The sequence below is a fragment of the Chaetodon trifascialis genome, chromosome 18, assembly GCF_039877785.1.
Source record: "Chaetodon trifascialis isolate fChaTrf1 chromosome 18, fChaTrf1.hap1, whole genome shotgun sequence".
NCBI lineage: Eukaryota > Metazoa > Chordata > Actinopteri > Chaetodontiformes > Chaetodontidae > Chaetodon > Chaetodon trifascialis.
This window is the reverse complement of record NC_092073.1, coordinates 11,214,699-11,237,157: the sequence shown is the minus strand read 5'-3', so window position 1 is coordinate 11,237,157 and position 22,459 is coordinate 11,214,699. Positions and strand designations below refer to the sequence as shown.

At 41.9% G+C, this 22,459-nt stretch overlaps 1 protein-coding gene across 5 annotated transcripts in view; it reads right to left on the bottom strand.

Annotated features, from left to right (window-relative positions):
- The window catches only part of ctnnd2a (catenin (cadherin-associated protein), delta 2a), a 232,771-nt gene that overhangs the window by 197,395 nt on the left and 12,917 nt on the right, over positions 1-22,459 (bottom strand). For all 5 annotated transcript variants that reach the window (XM_070985662.1, XM_070985665.1, XM_070985664.1 and 2 more), the window contains exon 2: positions 1,764-1,894. In XM_070985662.1, coding sequence (XP_070841763.1) covers positions 1,764-1,892 — 129 coding nt within the window. In that variant the 5' untranslated portion in view covers positions 1,893-1,894. The remainder of the gene's footprint in view (positions 1-1,763; positions 1,895-22,459) is intronic.

Genomic DNA, 22,459 nt, shown 5'->3' with positions numbered 1-22,459 from the left:
ATTGGTCAAATACGTTTGACCAAACGCAATCTGTATGTCAAAAAAGGGAGAATGGACTGTCTAGTGCATCTCAACAGTATGTAAAAATGTTTGGTGAAAGGAAAAGGATGAAAAATCCCACAGCTGGCGGTTATTTTTACAACCTGACACCATGTATCAATGCTGAATTATATAGTTCTGATGGGGAAAAAATACATATTCCAGCAGTCACTGCAGCCTTTTCCCTCATCGAGACTTATTGTGACATGCTGCACGAACACCTGAATGCAAAGGCATTGCCTTTTTGATGAACGAACAAGGAACTAATGATGAATTTCCCAAACATTTTTCTCAGGGGAGGAGTTTTTTGAGCTTTGAGTTGCTGCTGCACTGCAGAAGAAAATAAGACCTCAACAATAGCTACATGTCTGTGATGTATTCTCTTTTGGGTAACTTCTGCACATTTGCAAACCCCAGCTCCCCATGTGTGTGTGTGTGTGGGGGGGGGGGGGGGGGGGGGGCTGGGCTGGGGTACAGGTTCAAATCTGGTCCACTGCATGCTTCAATGAGTCAGTAATGTGAGAGCACAGAGAGGTTCTCTGGTAGAGAAAAAAGAAAAATGAATGCCATTTGCAAGGAGGAAAAAACTTAAATTGCCATCAGCACTTGTCCTTCACTCGGTAAGGGTAAATGGAATATTTTGTGGTATTAAATTAAGGAGAACTTCAGAGTCGATTTAGATAGGCAAAATGATAAATCTATGGTGTATTGCTCTTGCTGATGAGCTAAATCCAAATGAGACAGCATTCCATTACACAAAGGAATAAGTCCAAGGCTAAACACAAATCACCAAATGCAATTAGTGAGAACCTTTTTTGTTTTTTTCCAGTCGGGACTCAAAATGTCTTTTCAAAGTGCAAGCAAGGGTCGCGCACATGTTCGTGCATGAGGTTGACTGTTTTATACTTCAGTAAAGCGAAGAAAAACACACAGAGAAGGATACTGATTTAATTGTGCAGGCTTAAACACACGCCCTGTAGTAACCAAGGCTGTTGAATGTGACGTTTTTCTGCAAAACTCCCACATGGACGCAACTGTATTAATCAAACCCACAAAGCTACTTCCCCTCCAATCTTTCCTTCCTTTTGTTCTCTCTCCCGCCCCTTCTCAGTCCAACATTTTAATCTCAGTGGCTTCCAATGCAAAACATGCAAATCACTACTGTCCAACACCCACCTCCCACCTCCCTACTTGTTCACACAGAAGCAACCCACCCCTCCTTACATCATCGCACCTGCCTCTTCTTCTCTCTTCTACGTCATCCTTCCCTTCCCTTCCCTAATTCCCATTTCTCCTGCTAACCTGAAACCAGGCAGCATCATAGCCCGGCCTATCCTCTTGCAGCACTGCAGCTTCCTTCCAATGCTCCCCATCGAGTAATTGCCTTGATTTTAATGACTTTTTCAATTATGTCTACTTGGCTACAGCTCTTGCCCTGTAATCTCCATCATTTCCATCTATTACACTCCAGCATTCCCTTGGCACCAATCAATCTTTGGTGTCTTTCAAACACTTTAAAGCAGCGGAGCGCCTTCTTCCCTGAATAACAGTGGCAACCTTCTGACCCACCCCTTGGCAAGTTGGTCAAGGGCTCTGATGCAGAGAGGAGGAAAGAGCGAGAGAAAAAGCAACCAAAAGAAGAAATGTGCCTTTCTTATCAAAGTTGAACATAATACAGGTCTGGCAAATATGCAACACACACATGTACATGGGAGAGTTCCTACCTGCTCTTTGACAGAGGCAAGGATGGAGGAGGTCGTCTCTGTCTCAGATCTTTCTCCATTGGAGGCTGGCATCACAGGGGCCACCATGGCCCCCTTCTCCTGCTCCGCAGGCTGCTCTGGCACCGGCATCGCTAATATGAACACACACACACACACACACAAAGAAAAAACATGATTAAGTTCCTGCAGTTTTTGAGGCACAAAAAAGTGAAAGTAAAAATGGGTCATATCAATGTCAATCGTGTTTTAAAGATCAATAAATTTACTTTGCTTAGAAGTTGCCACCTTGCATTGATGCAAGAATATTCAGTCGATTCTACTTTGGAGACACAGAACAGTAGCACAGTAGCAACAATGCAGGATCTTCTTCAATGATTCCATTTCTGTCATATGGTCCATTTTTCAGGGCCTGTCCATTGTTCAGACGGCCTATTATTCTGAAACCCCAGTAGTCGGAAAAATGTCCCATAGGACTGAAAGGCCATTTGTCCGACAGCATGTTATCCGGAAAATAAACGCCCATTGCTCCAAAGGGCCATTGCTCCCAAAATATACACTCTCCCTGCAGTTGTTAGCTCAGTTACTGCCGGCCCTGTCCATGGGTGAGGGCTAAGATTAGGACAGGGTTTGGATAAAAACAGTTACATTAGGATAAAAATGTTTTTTTCAACGGTGGAACCAGCTAAGGTGTATTTTCATTCTGTTTCCATCAACTCCAAGCAATTAGAAATTTAGTTTCCCAAAATTTAGATACAAATAATTGCACTTTTTCTTACACCAGAAAAGACCTGGCACTGATTATTTAGAGGTTTTCAAACTGTGAGGCGAGTCTCCCCAAGGGAGTGTTGCAGGGTTACGTGTTCCAACCCAGTCATAAACCGGTCAAAGCTATTATCAATAAACTATGCTTTAAGTAGCTAATAAAGTTTTAAATACAGCTTGCAAAGTCAGTGTATACATTACACCAAGATTCCCGGGTCTCATACACATAAGTTTGAGTAGAAAATGAAAGAGAGTATGACAGTTAATATCTCGGGGAACCAATCCTTTAAACATGTCAGCCAGTTAGTGAGTTTACAACACAGTGGATACAGTGGCTGCTTATGGCATACAAATGAATACCAAAGCCTGAACTCTAAACACAAACAGAAATTAGTCTGCAACACACACACACACACACACACACACACACACACACACACACATCTCACCTGTGTCACTGCCAGCATGTCACTTCACAAATAGGGGTCCTTGTAGACTCGTTAAAATGTGATGCCCCACTTATCCTGACTGTAATTACTTTATTAAGGATACAGGAAAGTGGTGCATGTCTCTAACTAATTCATTTCAAAGAGATGAGAATTGCAATTATTATAGTTTTATTAGAAAAAAAATGTAACAAATTAGCATCAGTCCTGCATGGTTACATCTGACTTTCCTCTTTTCCGAAATTCATCATAAGGCCTGGACACACTTGCAGTGATAACAGATGCATCATTCAACACTTTACTAAATTGAGCCATCGATAAAATGCTAAATTATTTAAAATTTCATCCTGTTGTAACATTAATTTGAATTGTTCTAAATCATCAATAAAAGGCTTCTGTGCCTCTTTCCTGTCTGAGCTCAGAGACGGGGAAATAAAAGTCAGAGAAATCAGGAAATTGGTCTGCGAGTTTAAGAGAGAAAGGACCATGGGGACGGGATTTTGTCAATACAGCAGCCCTGACTTCAGTAAAAGACTAAATAATGAACTGATTGAGTGTGGGATTTGATCATTGAGTTTCTTGCTTTACACTTTTCCCTTTTAACATTTAATGCGGAGATGCAAATCTGCACTAGCTTTGGTTAAACCCATATACGTATAGACCCACTGGTGCATGTACACATACGCAATGCAAGCTCAGTCATGTATTTTACTAGTGTTTCACGGTTTTACACAAGCTCTTTGAGAGCAAATATCTATTTACAGTAATGCCATTTAGAGAGCGGATCAGACAGACGTTGAGGGTAAGTGAGCCATTAGTGTCAAGCAAGTCAGCTTTCAAAGTCAGTGAGGATCCAGACAGCCTGCAAATCAAACATCCAGTCAGTGTATCAGCCAGTCAGCTAGCCACCAGACAGACAGCAGGCCAGACAGGGTGGTGTCGGTAAATAAAAGATGCTAGCGAGATGGCCCGCAGATGGTTATTTTCACTCTCACTGACAAACACCACTACTGTGTCTGGCATCTCCCCTCCTGAGTAGAGATGAGTCACCAGAGTTTGGCTCCTGAGCAACCAGAACCCCAGCAAAGACCATATTACACCAGCTGGCTGACTGCCGCATTTCTCTTGAATGAGACAGCCAAATGTGCAAGTAAGTGGGAAGAGGACAGACTTAGGCTACCTCACTTTCTTTGTGGAGTCCAGCAGTTGTTGTTTTTTTTTTTTTTTCAGTGAACACCTCCAGCGATGAACTGGAGCCGTGAACAGCCACAACAGAATGAACCTATGTAAAAACGTGCTCCATCAATAATTTAATCTGCGGCTCCTTGGCAATGGTTTGCTGCTGTGGTGGTTTGGTTTTGTTGCCACAAACCATTCAGTTACATCTGCAGCACGAAAAACCTACCGTATTTTGAAATAGGCATGACAGACCTTTCTCATGGCAGCAAAATCACAGGTGTGACTAATGATATTAATGAAGGTTTCATTCCATTTAGCTGTGCCAGTAAGCCATGCCAGTGTGCCAGCCTGCACAATAGCAGAGCATCTGCACTGGCACACCTAAATGAAATGCAGCTCTTATTAGTTACACCTGTTTGTACCATGTCTGTACCCACTACTTTTTTTTTTTTTGTATTTTTGGGAAGATTTTAAAATCTACTTTGTTTAAGTCTGCATAAATGTAGATGAGCAACTGATTCGTTATTAAATTCCAATTATTTTTTTTGCATCTGCTGGCACTGAAGAACACTGTTTTGTGGCATTGGTTCATCTAATAATCTATTATCCCACTGCTTTCTGACACATTATTCAGTAAAATGACAAATATAAGCATGAAATACTACATTCAGCAAGCACAGCAAGGTTTGAGTGATTTTAATAAGTGCTTTCTTGTGGTCCAAGCCTTCTCTTGAACCACTAAAGGAAATAAATCTGAATCCAAACCCAGCAGCGATGCAATTTTTGAGCCGCTCCATACAACAAAACACGGCATTGTGGCTATTTATTGTCTGAGGAAGTCAGTGATCATTTAGAGGGAAGGCACAAACCCTTTGTGATTAGTGTCCAGACAGGTGCTGTGTTCAGAAAATTGCAAAGCTGGCTCACTGTATATTGGCTGCTTCAGAGATAATCCCAGTACAAACACATTTGCCATCAAATGTCACAATACTCCACCACCCCAATGTTCTTCCTGGGCTATTGTCAACAGGCACAGTTGAGCTGCTATTGAATAGGTGTGTTACGTTTTGCAGGGTACAATGTAACAGGAACCTCAGCTTGGAGGGGGCTTTTATAGCTCTGGGGACACATTTAATTGCAACGCATTCGTCCTGATTTGAGTTGTGTGTGGCTTCCTGCTGAACTGAGCGGGAATGATGGCCTGACATTTCATTTGGCTTGGGCCTAGATAAGACAAGAAAAGCTCTGAAAAAAACCTCCTGTTTTTGACAGTATAGTAGAGGACCAAGCGTTTAGCGGAGTTCCTTGGAGAGCAAAGTGTAAACAACAAAAGAAAAACTCCCAACAGGAGGAAAAAAACTGCACATCACAGTTTGAAGCTTTTCTACTACTAATTTCTTCAGAGGGTTGCAGTCTGCAAAGGAGAAAACCAAACAAGTCAATGAACAACTGTACTCTTTGAAAGCATGTCTGCTATTCAGGCTCAACAACTCAAGCCTAAACAGCAACAGATCTCAAAACATGCCGGATCTTTCTAAAGCTTTCCCGTCTTTCAAGCCACTGGCCACCGACTGCATCAATGCTATCACTCATTTGTGTCTGAATAATTTTCTACATTGCATTCTACAGTATTTTCAAGAGCAAATTGAAAATGATTAAATTATAACCGTAGCAATGTTCTACAGTACAGCACTGCCCCCCAAATGCGAGTAAAAATTAGAGATGGTTGACTCTGTTCTGACACCCCGGTTGGAAAAATACACAGATTCATTTAGCTGAAACGAAAGTACAGAGCTGTTATCTCTCTGCTCTTAAAACAGCCGTGTACACATCACTCAGCGAGCAGCTTTTGATCTAAGATCGTGCATTCACTGGTTAAAATTACAAACGGTAGCAGCGGCAGGTCACATCAACTGTTGCTAATTCTGTGAGTAACTTCATGGCAAAACAGAACTTTTGTTTGGTGTGTGTGCACTCTGCAAGGAAAACCGGTGACTCAGCCAAAGAGTGTTTATGAGAAGCGCCATCGCGACACCACGGTACAACCACATGGACTTCAAGGTCCCAACAACTCCAACAGAGTGGTGCATCTTGTGTCTAGTGGGTCGCTTCACATCAGTGTCAGGAGTCACTGAAGCTCATCACCTTCATAGTTTTGAACCAGAACATTCAGTATTCAAATCAAGCAGCTCTTGAAAAATACAGCTTCAAGCTGTCAGATATATATTTAATCAAACTTTTGGCAAATATAGGTGTCAGCTCACACTAGATTTTGGCAGGTACTCTACACTTGAATCAGGACTGGGCCAAAAAAATTGTCTTTCTGTTAGTCTACAATGGATGTTTAGGGTGGCAATAAAAAATATTATATATGCAACTGATATTAATAAGGATCCTAAAAAAAATTACTAAACATGTGAAAATTAAATAGATGTGAAAAACCTACTGATTATATTAATTGCAGTAAAACTGGTTGAGGGTTTTGAAGTTGAACTCTCTTAAGCATGGCTGTTCCATTCTATTAAATGTGGGTATCTGGTCTACTTGGTTGTTACTGTCTGCACACAACTGAAAAAAGTACTTCTGCTCCACACACAGGCAAAAACACTTGCATCTATGTGCAAACACTGAGGTTACTCACACCCCGAGTCATAGGATTTGGCAGGATGGGCACCTCTGACCCATGCTCACGCCGTGACCTGGCAGGCCTTCACACCGGCCCCTTGTGGCAAAGCACACCTTACATGAACATGTGTGTGTTACACAAACACACACGCAGACAGATAAATTCAGTGCATGCACACATTTTCCTCCGGCATCCTTTCCCTTTAACCTATGCCCCGTCAGCTGTCTGAATCCGTGCCTTGTTGGCTTGACTGCATTGCCCAGCTCTCCCCTCTAACCTTATCTTCTCTTTTTATCCTCTTTTTACCTGTTTGTCCCTCTAACTTTCCATTTTAAAATCTAACTGGTTTCACTGTCTGACCAGTCGTTTGCAGTGAGCTGGTGTCCTTTTGGTTTCACTATGCAATGTTCATAATCATTAATGTTCTCTGATCCACTTCAGGGAGACAGAACTTTTCAAAATTGTGAAAATTCCTACTACTTCTCTTCTTGACTTCTTGATATTTTCTCTTTTTTTGTCTCCTGTTCCATCCCCAGGCCATGTCTCCAGTATTGCGTGATCAGGAAGCCATTGTCCTCAACATGTTTGACTGGGGGGCACCTCAGAGGAAACACAATCCAAAGCACGCTTCTCCCCTTCACATGAAATGACACTGTTGAAATATTTACCAGGTTTTGAAATGCAATCTAAGTTAGAAAGACCTGGATGACTGCTGTAAGAGAAGGAGGTTCTCAGGGATGTGAAATACTGTAGGTGGTCCTCCAGCACATCTACTGCACACTAACACACAACTGGCATTTATCACGGAAGACATTTTGGCTTGTCACAGGAAGGGAAGCACAGGAGTAAATAATAAAATTGATGATGGCTGAATTCAATTTAGCTGTTTCAGTTTCAGGGTCCTGTTATTGTGCATGCTGGATCACTGCCACGGCTTACTGGGAGCCCTCCTTAATGTTATGACTAACACCTGCGTTTTTTCCTACTATTACAAGTAAAAATGCCTGCAGTCAACAAAGTCTTAACTTCTGCAGACCGAGGGGATATCCTGACCAGCTCCAAGGTATTTACAGGCTAGACAGCACTGTTGATCACTGTTGATTAAGTGTGTACCTCAAGCCAGTCGTCATCTACTACTGGCAAGTCAATTTACCCATTTTGTCATATCTCTTTCCTTTAAGACCTGCTATTCAAAATAATTAAAAAAATCCAAAAATGCTATTATGCCATATAATGATATTCTGGTTAAATCACTGAGAATGGAAATATAAAACTAGGTGCACATGAACTTGAGCTGGCGCTGTGGAGTTCTCATAAACTACAAAGGCAAAACAAATTTCCTTTAGGTCTTGACAGTTTACTTGAGTTACTTATCTTACAGTCAAGAGTCATAAGGAGTACTAGTTTGATAAATTGGTACCGTATTATGTTATCAATTATATAAGTATGTTGACTTCAAATTTAATTTTTGGCAAATGTAAATGAATGAAATGAAAATGTACAACTGCACTGAATAACTTCAGAGCAAATGTTAAATGCAATAACATACACACAATAACACTTCACTTATAAGGTTAGGCAAGGCTTGTATAATGTATTCTTTATAAAATCCCAAACTGGTTCTGCATTCATTGCATCATTAAAATTGGCTCCTGGTGAAAAATAATAGCCTGTTTCACACCGTAGCCTGAGGGACTGTTTCGACAATGAAGTACCTACTCAGCACAATACAGTACTGTATTAAGTGCAGTACAACAACTTAAAGCATCACATTGGCATCACTTCCACACTGGGTTTCAAAGAATAATGTGGCTGCCACTGGACACACTTAACACTGTTATCATGATCTGACGGTGATCACCTGCACTCATTCTTCTTTTTATCTTTACTGTGAAAACCTGCTCAGACATTTCCTGTATAACCCAGAGAGCATCTGGACTGACAACATGGGATCACTTTTGTTTTCAGGCGTGAGTTATTCATGTCTGTGGAAGAAGCCGGAATGATACTGACAGAAGAGAGGTTCTATGTTCTTGGATAAGTCAGCCTTTTTATTTATAATGTAACCTGCTCGAGGCTACATTAAACTGTTGAGGCAAGAGGTCTTTTACAACGGATTACTCCTGAGAGGCTGTCACCAAAATCTGATGATCACCACTGATGTTTTCAGATAGCAGATTTTTTTTCCTGCTACCAAACTCAACTCTACCGCGCTAGATATATGAGGCATGCCATTTCAGCCAGTCAATGTGCAGCAGTGTCTTAAAGCAAGTGTTGTTTTGCAGCCCAGAAATGCAAGCTATATGCAAAAAGAGTTTTAGCAGTGTTGTAATGTAATGTGCTGTAAGGCCACAAAGGCTATCATGTAGTTTGTAGACTTAACAGCTTCAGTCCCAAATTTATTAGGCATCTTCTCAAAAGAATAATGAAAAAAGGCTAAATGCATACCTAAATGCATATTTCTTATATAAGAGTTATATAAGTTCTTATATTCTGTCACTGCATGTCACTGGCTGAATAGTTCACATTACAATATCATTTAGCTCTGGCTCTGGTCCAGATAAAATTAAAGGAATGTATATTTAGTCCATATCTATTATTCAAGACTGCTCATTAGTGCAAAAACACAGAAATTTAGCAATCATTTTGGAAAAATTGGAAAAATTCATCAAATTTCATACTATGACTATACGTTCCAGTGTGTGTGCATAACAGCCGACTCAGGAGCATCAGACAAAATTATTTCTGTTTCAGGCAACAGTAAGTGCAATTGTAATATCCACCTCTCATGATCTTGGAACCAGTTCCAAATCAGAACTGGTTCTTCAGCCCAGCCTCTGGTGGAGGACTTTATTTTCTGTGGGCCAGCTTTATTAAGAAAAACACACACAAAAAGCTGTTGTGCACCGTATACAGTCGGTATTCAGTCAGTATTTCCTTTGATATGCTTACACAGGCACAAAAGGAGCTAATGCACTGTATCACATTTCAAAGACAAATGCTTCTAAAATGGCTCAGTGTGACATGGCTGTTCATGCATATTAGACTACGTTTTTATGATACAAAGCCACTCTCTGAAAATTCTGGCTTTTGATGGGGAGTCTCTTAACCCAGCATGAAGAATTCAAGGAAAGACAAACACATGTACACACACAGCCACGTAAGTGCAGTTCGTCTATTGCTGTGAACGGACTGACTCGTGTCAATATGTTCACTTAGCTCGAATCTCAAACAGAATTCCATAGCCATCAAACCTGCATAATTCTCCAAGAAACAGTTACTCATGTAATGTTCTCCTGTTTATGACACTCAAAATGAGGGACATGGAAATTCGACTTGATAGAAACGTCTGACTCTCTGAGTTTTGAATATATTGTAACTCATTAGCTGAGTGCACTTCATCAGCATCCTCTAGAGCTCAAATAATAATTATCCTGAACATAAGGCTAATAATGCTAATGTCATCAGAATGAGGCAAAGCTTGGAAAATGAAGAAATAATAATTATAATTTCCACACCCAATTTCCCCAGCCAATCACTCCTGATTTCCAAAGACTGCTTTGCCTTTCAAAAATTATTCCCAGAGTCTGCCACATATGAATGTCTTAGATGATTGATGGCTCCAATTTACCTCCATGTAACGTCTAATATTAAACTCTGAATAATGCATAATTCAGTCAGCTCTACTGAGGAATTGCGAGGGTGCACGGACAAACATGCGCACGTACACACCACATCACGACTCACATTGGAGGCTGTGCAGACGAGCGCATAAACATTTTTAAATATGCAGACACACCCACAACCACAGATAGATAGAGTATTCTTGTGAGCAGATTTCCCCTAAGCTGAAATGAAGAACACTAAAACTGTAATGAAAAACATTGGGGTTTTATTATTTTTTCATGTGCTTTACATATTCATTGATTCAATCTGAAAGGGGCCATTCCTGGAACTGCACGAAGTGGTTCAAACTCTTCCTCTGGTCAAAGTTCAAAGACGTTACAATGCAGGGTGTCAAAGGAAATTTTAAGCATAAGGCTCCTTCTTAGCACCTTGTAGTCAAAGTTATGGTTTTCATTATAGATTTCATTCCAGACAGCTGTCAGACAGTCCAGATCCTGACACCTCCATCATTAATCTTGACTGATAAATGACTGCTGAAGCACAATATGTCATGTTAGCCTGCGCAGTGTTCAGTTCTTACTTATTTGCCAAATCAAACAAAGAGATCGGAAATAATAAGGAACAACAAACCTTAACAAGTTTGTTTGTGAGCCATAATGTTGATTAATGAGTGGAGGGTTTTAAATGAACAGATCGTTTATACAAGAGGCTTTCAATGGCAACGCAAGTTTCAGAACTCCACAATACAGGACGATGTCAAAATGTGTTTTTAAGTGGTGGGAGTGTGAGTTTAAGGGCCATCCTCATACATCACACAGGGATTTAGTGGAATCAACCAATCTTATTGACACAAACAAAAGTTTTATTCATTCATTCATTTTTTAAGTTAATTCAACTTAACAGAAAAAAAATATATGACTGAAACTTTTGTGTCTTTAATGAATATCAAGCTTCTGTCTGCTTCTGTGTCTCTTCACAACAATGACAAGAACACAAACTACAATAAAAGCTGGAAACAAATTCAGTCAATACCCTGTACATCTGATTTCACAAGCGATTGGAGCAGCATTGCATGATGTCTTTGCCTGATGTCGGTATTTTCCGATGGCTCCATCTTTCATAGGACAGATGAAAGTGTTGCAGTAGCAAAAGTCCCAGCGAGTTATGATTTTGCTTAAATCTAAAAAAAAAAAATATAGCAGAAATACACCATAATATATAATTTTCATATTTGTGTGGGCACATTACCAGTAGACTTCTGGCACAGAACGCACATTCACCACAAATATGATCACTCATATAAAATTATGCATGAGTGCAAATTTGTGCAAATCTCCAAATAGCTACAAAATCACATGAATTTGTGCTTTTTTAAGCATTTTGATGCTTGTGTAGTCCCAGAGGCGTAAAGCTCATAAACGTGACAAAAGGAATAAAAGTGTGAACGTCCACACGCACGTCTTCAAAAAGCGTATTGGTGATTTGTCAAACTTGTGTCTGGAGAAACGAACAAACTCAGATAACCCCAGAAGAGGCGCAAGCGGAGCACAAAGTGAGACTGAAGCTGGGTGTGGCTCACGGCTCCAGCAGCTTCAGTGATTCAGGAGGCTGGTCACAGACAACTGTGATCTGACGCCTTAGGCCTGTTTTGCTCGTTTTCAAAGCCCCAGTGCAAGCAGTCAACAGAGACGGCAGCACTGATTATTTCGATCAATACCTCCAGCTATTGCTCCTGTTGCGCTTCTATGATATATTCCAACATATTACTCTAAATACACCAATTATTATAGATAAAATTAATATTCAATGGATTTCTCTTAAAGGAGAAAAAGCAAATACATCTCAAAATTTTATTGTTGTTGTAGCCCGGAGCACTGAAAGTGCAGCACATACAAATCCACAGACGTACACACCAATGCGCTCACATATACTGTATATGCACACTGCTCAGTCAGGCAGCAGGGAAGCGGCAAGATGGTTGACCTAGATTGGGCGCTGGGTTTGAAGACATGCAGGAGAAACCATCTGCATACAAAGTCAGAAATCTCTATTCCCACAGTCAGAGAAACCATAAAGAGGTAGAAAGTATTCCAACTTTTTTTTCTTGCTACAGAATATTGTAAACTTTCCCCCCATAGTCTTTTTTTTTTTTTTTTCTTGAGTTTGACGTTAGGAAGGCAGGGAGAAGGAGAGCGGGAAAATGAGGCAGACAGGAGACAGGAAGGAGAGAAACGTAGTCGGATAAACGGACATACAGAAGAGCCCACCGTGGTGTAATCTGATCCCAGACCTACTGTACTGTCTATACAGGTACAGGCAACATCTGACTGGCAATTAGGAACATGTTCCTTCATAGACAAGTAGAACACACATCATTTTGAGAGGAAAAAAAAAAGATCTGTTTGCAAATTAATTTGATGTTATGAAAATAAGTTGGAACATGAACGTGCTGTTGCTGCCAAATTGCTGTGAAGCGTGTCATTCTCCATAAATGCAGACATTTCTTGGGCCAATCACAGTGTCAAGATGCATCATCTCTCTCGAGCTTCATCACATTTGGGCCTATGGGATCTGAGACATTACATTTGACTTGCAAATTTTGACCTTAAATTATGACACCCTTATTAGTTCGATGGCAATAACACAGACTCGAAAATGAGTCGAAGCCTCAGAGTCAAAGGCAGGTCAACGCAGGCCGTGTCTTAAATGAAACAAAGCAGCGCTGGTGAGGGGATGAAATTGGGATAAGACTTTTGGTGATTACTAATGCAGCTCTGAGCCTTGTGCCTGGAAACAATGATGGCTCATAAGCAGGTTTCATCACCTTGACTGGCAGACTAATAGATACCGCGGCTCATTAACGCGTCTGAAATAATACTGTTGCCTCCCAAAGCCAGAGCTGTCAGCAGGAAGGCAGCGTGCCACAGATTCCACTGTCACCTCTGAAACCCAAGATGGGACACATACAGGAAGTTAGAGTAACTCACCCACTCACAGCAACAAAGATGGAGATGACGGAATGGGGAGAAAACAAGAGACGCCGAGTGATCAGGAGGATAAGACCTAAAAACAGGGTGGAAGAGGATGAAGGGGTAGCACCAAGACAAAGGAGAGGGTGGGAGAGAAGATGGGCAGAAATCAGACCTTTCCTGCATCTCAGTTCTCTCTTTTGTCTCACACCTCCCTCTGACTCCCTTCACACCTGTCAGAACAATGTGCACCTGATAATCTCCTTATAATCGGCATACTGCCAACTGCACACACGCACACGGGATGCAAACAAACAGTCTTTCCTTCCTTTGCAGTCTGACACTAACCAAACTGCTTTTCTCAACAAAGTGAAAAATCTTGCACAGGAAGGCACTTTTAACAACATTGTGACAATAACCAGGAGGGGCTTGTGGGAAATGTGGTCTTCCTTTTGTGGAAGAGTGTCACTGGTTTCCTGTATGTGCATTCAAATATAACAATTTGTCTGTTACATATTGATTTGATGTTTAATCAGCCATCCGCACGTCACACTTAGGTGACTGAATAAGCTGTATGACAGGGTTCAGCGATGGTGTCCACTGCTACTGGATTTGTCCTGCCATCAGCCAGGATCATTTGTCTTAACATCTGTCAGTCAGTCAGCCAGCAGGCCAGCCCTTTGTCCACTTTTTCTGTTTCTCTTTTTCTGTCTTTTTTATCTAATTCCTTCTCTGAAATGTAAACACATTTACTCATGCATACAATCAGAGATCCCCCCCACACACATATATGTATATTTGCTTTGCTTTCATTGCCCTCACTACTTTGAAGAAAGACCACATAATGATATCCTACATCCCACTCACTCTCTGACTTACATGTTTGGGACAGACACTTGGGGTATATGTTCATGTGGAGAATTCCCACTGTTTTATATATTATGTAAACCTTATGACAGTTCAGAAGCCACAGTATTTGCAATGGCAGATTGCATGAGGAAGAAGCCATTTCATATGTTAAGAATAGCATATGCATTCACTGAAGCATGCAAACGCATATGCAATATCCTCAAATCCATTTATAGCAATGAAAAGCAATAGTCTGTCTTACAAGAAACACAGGGACTAAACACTAACAGCTAGCAGCTGCCTGAGGGAAGGCCACTCATAGCTCCCAATGCTTCTTTACAATAACTGAAAGCTTCCTTTACGCCTCAGAAGCATTGTCCATGACTTACAGTCCTGTGAGGGAAACAGAGCAGTATGTATAAACACTGTTTGCAAACCTTTAAAGATCTACCAATACAGAGCATCTCCTGCAAAGGCCTTTAATAGCCTGATTTTGGGAAGGACCAAATCTGCAAGAAAATGGAACAATATGTGGTCTTCATCTCACCCCTGGGATGTGGCAGCATTTCACAGTGTTGTCCAATTATATTTTTATGCCTCTATATTTCAAAATTCCATCAAAGTAAGTGTTTTCCCTGTCTCACCACGGTGAAAGTGAAACACCCATCCCACATGCTGCCTCTGCCTGCAAGTCCTTTTCAGGATGTTAGCATGCCAAAGAGAACACAGCAACATGACCCTATTGCACTTGCTTTACAAAAATCCTAATTATACCGTGACACCGGACAGCTTCTTAAGAACTTATTTCTTCTTCCAAGTGCCACAATCTACACTTTTTCTTCATGGGAGAGATACACTGGAGATAATTACCTTTAAGTAATATGATAGTGCCTTTGTCTTTCTGTTAATATTTTTTTTTATTCCTATGCCTCAGCACAATCCTGCTGGCCCTGCTGGAGAAATTAAGCCTCATTACCCCCATGCCCACGAGCACAGCCAAATATCGTATGTCTTGTTCAAGCTGAGGCCACCTCGAGCAGCTCGAAAACCTTCATTAATGTAATTGATGGGAAAGTCTGGCTCCACTGCTATGGGCAACTAGTTCCAAAAAACGAGCCTTGGTAATTTTGCTTTTTGGAAAATTGATTGACATTAATAATGAGTGGGCTTTGGCTGGCTCTTTGAGACCCTGTAGTGGGAATCAGGCTGGTGATAGCCAATGCTTGACATAAAAGCTCCAAATATAACTGCAGACAGCAGCTATTTGCTATAGAGGGACATCCTGGAGCTGTCCGTGGTGCTGAAAAACACTGCTACCCCGATGTTTCTCTGCCTGCGCTTATGACACAAAGATATGTTGCACTTAAAAGGAGCTTCAGTCTTTGATACAGTGAATAAAGACACTCAGCGAACACAGGCACTATATACTGCTGAGGTTCACTCAGGATCATACATCCAATTTGTTAAGTCTATTAACTTAGAAAAAATGTGAGCTGCTGCAAATAAAAGAAAAACTTACATGAACCTACACCTCTTTTTGTACATTCAAACACCCTGCATGAGCACGTAATCCCTCTGAAGTGCTTGGAATCCAAGAAAAACGGCATCACGCCTCACTCTTAACTCATCACTCACAAATGTCTGCACAATTATCATCTGAGCCACTGACTTTTGCAGAGCACTAACCTGTTAATGCCGGAGATGGATTCCCAGCACCTCTGACAGGTGGAGAGATAGCGTGACTGGACTGAAAGGAGCGCTCCTAAAAGCAGCGCCACCGTATCCCATCTTAAACACTTACCGGAGACACAGAGAGGAAGAGGGAGAACGTGTGTGACAGATCACAAGACATTACAGACAGAGAGCAATGACGGTGCAGCGGGTTCAGTTGATAACCTTGACCGCGATAGTCATCATGAGCTGTCTTGTAGTGAAGATATGATTGGCATTCAAAGGGGATAGGAGCCAACATTTACCTGGGTGTTATCTCTGAGACAGCAGGCCTGAGTCAGGCTGTGATCTAATGAAAGAGTGCATTCCTCTGAGACAGGACCAAAGGGGGGAATGAGATATAGGACCAAAGAAAAATGGGTGGCCATTTCATATCTGACTTTTTAAAATTTCTTTTTACATACTGTAGTAAACACGAGGATGTTAAGATTCAAGTGCAAATTGCAACACACAAATACAGGAATTCAATAAACCTGTCCTCGTCACTTATTTCTGCCTGCTTCTGAGATAGCTCCCAGCTGTTTTTGTTCTTGTTTGCATTTCTCTCTCCAATCTACAGTGTGATGTCAGCCCCCCCCTCCCCACTAAATAAGTAGGGCATCTACTTGGAGAGTGGGAGATCAAAACTGACAGGGGTCGGGATTCTCAACGAGCTGGCTGGATAGACACAGGGAGGAAGAGGGAAAGTATGGGAAGAGGCATGAAAGGAAAAGACAGAAAGAGAGTGAGGGAGAGAGAAGGCTGCCCCTGCTGCAGTCTGATAATCATGTGAGCCCCTGCGAGTTTCAAACACAATCTGCTTTGCACATACACACTCAAACACACACGGTGTGTTTAAATTGGTTGCATAACTAGCTGTTCTACAAACCAAAATAGATGCATACAGTGTAAATACACAGCTTCACTAGTTTGAATCCAGTCGCCAGCTGGGAAAATTCTGGGTGGAAAAGTAAATTCATGACGCCGTCCCTCTCTCCAAACGCTACGTTTAATTGCCCTTGGACAGAGCATTGACACGTTGGTGATACTTCTTTGTGACCGGCAGCACAAAAAGCAGCAACCAATAGAAAATAAGATGAGTTTCCTTGCAAAAATTGTAAACTGACATCCAATTTTCTAAAAGGAAATTACTGCCAGAAGAAATATCCACTCTTACAAGTCTGTTACAACTCAATTTCACTTACAAAACCAGTTTTCTTTCTTTAAGGAAAATAATATCTGTGGCATTCTAATATTGATTCATTTCAAGATGCAAATAACTCATCAATCCTCTACACAAAGCATACTGTAAGTACACTACAGATTTGACTGTGACTCAAGAGATGCTCATATCGCTGCTCCAGTCCTCAGCAGCTTCCCATTTATAATGTAGCTTACCACAATATAAAGTTTTATTATTTCCATCCATAGCAGAGGCTTCTGTTGGCTGCAGAGCTCACCACAGTATGAAACCTATAAAGCCGCGGTGTAGAGGCTGCGCTGTGGCATGAGAGGAAGAGTATACCCCTGAGAGTTGGATGAAAGGGGCCGGGAGCTGTCAGGAACATTGCTATATCAACATATCCACACACCCTCTCCCTCAGAGCCTTGACATTTAATACATATGTAATTTACATAAGGTGACAGCGCTCGCAAGCACACACAAAAAGCGATTCTGCATTTACATATAAGAGCCATGAAAGCACCTGTAAGTAAAGATATTACAGAGACAAAATCACCGGCTCTCAGTATATTAGCAGCCTTTACCTATCAAATGCTTGCTAATAATCTTAGAAACTGTCAAAACAGTTAATGCTGCTGTATCATACCAGTAATTTAGCTGCAATAGAAAAAGAAGACGGTTTACATGCATGGCTTTAGACCAACCATCAGTAAATCCATCTATCAAATGCGTGCCACTGCTAGCTGCAGTATTAGTTCCTTAAATCATTAATTCATCAAAAAGCTAAACTGTGTGCATCTGAGACAAGCACCTGAGAAGTGTAGACAGGAAGTGTTAGTGTTTGTGGTGAGGGGAAATTAAATGGATACAACATATGCTTTTGCTATCTGATGTGCGAAGCATGCATGTGAACAGCTGACACCCATGAGCATGAGGACACACGCGAGGCTTGGATGTTATTTTCACGCTCTTCCAGCCGCTCAGAGCAGAAAGTCCTCCTGCTGGTAGTGTTTGATCCCACTAGGATGCCGTACATCTGTCAGAGGAAGGGAGATCCCACTGGGGCTGTGCAGCTTCAGTCCTATCAGCATGACGTCATCCTCTCGCTCTAATCTCCCTCCCTCGCTGTCTCTATCCCTGCCCTCCCTCTCTCCTCTCCCCCCTTCCCTTCCCTCCTCTCCTCCCTTTCTTCATGTCTGTCATGCACCACTGACATGTGTTCGCTACAGAGACAATCGTCTCTGGTATAGAGAGCGGTTCTGCTGCAAGTGCAGTATTTCAATGTCTTCTGCTGATCTGTGATGTAAATTAGTGGGCATCAAAGTTCTAATTTGTTTGGTTGATCTACAACATCTTTTTGTTTGCTGCTGTGCCTGTCGTGCAGCATCTGTCCCATCACTGCCAGTTATATAATAACAAGATTCTATATGTTTGATATGTGAATGTGTGTGCGTGTGTGAATGCAGTATGCAAATGTGTGCGGCAGGTGCGTGTGTGTGGAAGAACTGTCGCTGCGCTGGCATTTCTGTTCTAATGTTGTTGTCCTATTCTCAGTGGCTTATCAGCCACTGAACACATTCCTCCAGACAAATGCATGAGCAGTGTGTGTGTGTGTGTGTGTGTGTGCGTGTGTGCGTGTGTTTGTGTTTGTGCCATTTTTAGCCATAATTGCAACTGTTTGTTTGGCAATGCCTGAATAAGTGCGTAACATCATGTGCAAGAATGTGTGTGTCTGTCAGAGAGACAGTGAAATACAGGGGGGAGATATGAGGGAGAGGGAGGGAGGGAGGGAGAGAGAGAGAGAGAGAGAGAGAGAGAGAGAGAGATAAAGGCATTCAGTGCTCGCTCTCTCCGGGTCCAAAGCCCTTGGGTGTCACAGAGGAGTTCCACTGTGTTAATCTCTGTGTAATAACTGAATCACAGGGAAAACAATAGAGCTCTCTGTCCCTTTTCACAAGCCAAAAGGCCTTGGGGCAGCTGGTTAGTCTGTCTAACTGTGTGAGTGCAGAATGTGTGTGTGCGACAGTGCACGCACACACACACGTGTACGGCTGAACCCAGAAATCCAGACATAGAGTGAGTAAAGTAAGCGAGGTTAGGAGGTGTTTCTGCGTGAACGCTGACTCATGCTTTCTAAACAAGTTTCCACGAAAACAAAGAAACACAGACGCGACGGAACATTCAAGTCATCGTAAGTCCGATGCGTTGGAATGAAAAACGATGAGACGATCACAGCGTACCGTTCGCAATGTGACTTTCGGAGATGCCGTGTCAAGTTCAATCCCTGCTACTCCATTATCACTCATTAAAAAGCATTCAGGATATTCTTTCTCTTTCATTCCCTCTGTTCCTCAGAGGTGTGATCAGGCTCTCAGTAGCTGCTATTGCTGCAGGAGACATATGGGACCTCAGTGAGTTGTTAACCTCCTGGCATGGCTGTTCCCTCGACCAGTGTATGTGTGTCTGGGTGTGTGTGTGGGGAGGGGACTGATAGATGAACAGAGACACGATACACTGCTTGATCTGGAGTGAGAGAGAGGAAAAGGTAATCATTATCTGTTCGTTCAGCACCTAAATAGGAGGACAAAGCTGTCAATGTTTGAGGGTTGGTTGAGTCTAATTCAGCTGAGTCTACTCAAGTTCTTTTGCTAGAAGCATCAGGGGTTTAACACGAAGACCAACAAAACATGCCACCCCCATGCGATAGCCTTGATAGGCTGCAGACACTAAGCACAGCGAGTCTAGTCGCATTTGGTGAACAATGGTTTCCAAGGAAACGGACAACAAATCAGGCTCAGACATAAATAGGAATGTGCTGCAAAAAATGTGAAAGTTAAATAAGCTGAGACTTGAAGAATAAAACAGTCATAATTATTATAAGGGATGATTAGTAATGCAAGACATACATGATCTTTGGTTTATGCTGCTCTGCTGGATGTGGGGTCACAAAATGAATGATGGCGGTGAACAGGAAAAGTCATAGAGTCATGAAGTGGCAGTGAAAATACACCAGTCTGATCATGAAGAAGAATGAATCAAAACGCGTCATTATGGATAACCTTAAACATTTTATTTCTTTTTACCACCAGCAGTAAGTCAGTCTGTTACATGAACTAAACTAGTCATACTGCGAGAGTGAGAACTGGCTGGCTACCATCAGAAAGCTGTTCGGTTGATGGGAGAGATCCAAAACAGGAGATCAAGATTGCCAAATTGCCTTTTCAGCCATTTGTCCTTGTTTTTGTTCTTTCTTGTCAACGGGACAAAACTGCAGTGGCAAAACACCTCTGCACAGAGAGGGAGAAGAGGAGGAGGAAGAAGTCACACTGCTTTCTCCTCTGTGTTTTGCATTCACAAACACACCACAGTGCACCCGCAAGCACAAAACTGTGCACTGACTAAATTACTGCCAGACACCACAGAAAACATCTCACACTCGTAAAGGCAGCAGCATTAATCAAGTGCAAAAATTAACAGCATGATGAATTTGACACACATGCTTATTTAATTTTAATCACGCAACATCTGCCGTGTATCCTTCATGTTCGCTGTCGGCGTGATTTATATCAAAGTATTTACCTCAGTCTGGAATCGATTACGATTGGCTGGAGGTTGTTCATTATGTTTGGTTAAGTCAAGTGAAATTAGACACCTCTGAATACATGCACCTGCTAGATTTACATCTCGAAGCTAATTGATTTTTTGTTGTTGTTGTTGTTGTCCTATCCTGTCCACACTTTGGCAACAGAGAAATATAATGCAAATAGAAACTCACAATAACTATGAATGCACTTTAGAGTTAAATTTATCCAATTAACGTTCTCTATACTCCAAAGCACCGGCACCCTGCTATTTAATGACGTTATTGATTTTTGCTTCGACCGAAGGTTTACTTCAGAGATTTGAGCAATAACAAGGAACTCTGTTATATATTCAGGCTTCAGTCACCCCCACACCAATATGTACGACAGCCTGCTACTATAAAAATTAGAATTTCAAATTCATATTCCCCCTCCAACAGGTCATAATGAGCTGGCTTTAATGATAGATCAGCTCCCTCCTCAATAGGCCGCAGGCAATGATGAGATCTTGCCTGTATTCCAGCACGAGCCTATGCCCAATAAATAAATGTAAAAAAATCTATATATAATATGTTTGATCAATGATATGAAAAATAGAGCCAAGCTATGAGAATAAGATTATGCAGACAGATTAAAAGAAACTCTAAAAAATAAAAAATGCATTTGCAAAAAAAACTGCAGTTGTTGGCATTGTCAGACTGACAGCGTGCAAATTGTAAGTGAAAGCCACTTCACCATACATGCACTGCAACTGCACAGAGTATCTACAGTCATATTTGTGTATTATTGATCAAACAGAATCAGTACTTCTTCCTGCTGTACTTTGATGTGCACTTCACAAAGTCTAATCCCCTCCCTCTACTGGACCATTACATCACTCCAAGCCTGCAGTGAGTTGGTGATCTCTGTGCTGTCATAGCAACCAAACCCTGCTAATAATTACCACGGCTTCTCTACAACTGGACCTCAGTGGCACCCTGGACTCTTGCTGGTGACCTGCTGACCCTCAATTTGCCCTGCGGTATGTGCGACAAAGACAAAAAAACAGGGAGTGGGCGTAGGCTCTTTCATTAAAGTGTGTGCACTGGGATACACTCACTGTGTGTGCCTGCATGTACTTGCACATGTGCATCTATGATATGAGCATGAGCCATACACAGCATGGAGCTGTCTCCACTCAGCCCCCACCAGTTGGGTGACAAAGACCGTCCACCACTGGGTATGAGGATGAGGGTGGTGCGCCTCGGCTGGAGAAGCTGTCTTAGCGAATGCGCCATAATGGGAGAAAAAGTAACACAGCCTGACTAACCACCAATGGAAATCCAATTCGCTGCACAACGTGACTGCAGAACATCTTCGCTGTGTGCAAAACAGAAAAGCATGCGCTTGTGTGTTCCCATTACACGCCAGTGTCAGCGGACGCGTCACGAAAAGTTATTTCACTGACCCATCAAAATCACACTATATGAGGGGAAAAGGAAATGACTCCTTCTAAAACAGTTGCAATACTCTCCTGGTGGAAGACATGGAAATGATGTAACGCTCTGAAACACTTGACGGGATCTAAAAACTTCCGCCCTTCGCTCACCCCCCCAAACCCCCCGTCATAACAGTTTAAGGCTTGGCGTGCTGGCAGGCTAAGAACCTCCAAAAGATCAAAGTCAGACACCTCACTGTGCCTTTGGTTTCATTAGACCTTGTGATCCCAGATTATTCAACAATTCAACAAACTTGTCACACGTCAGTGAAGACGAGCTTGAAATC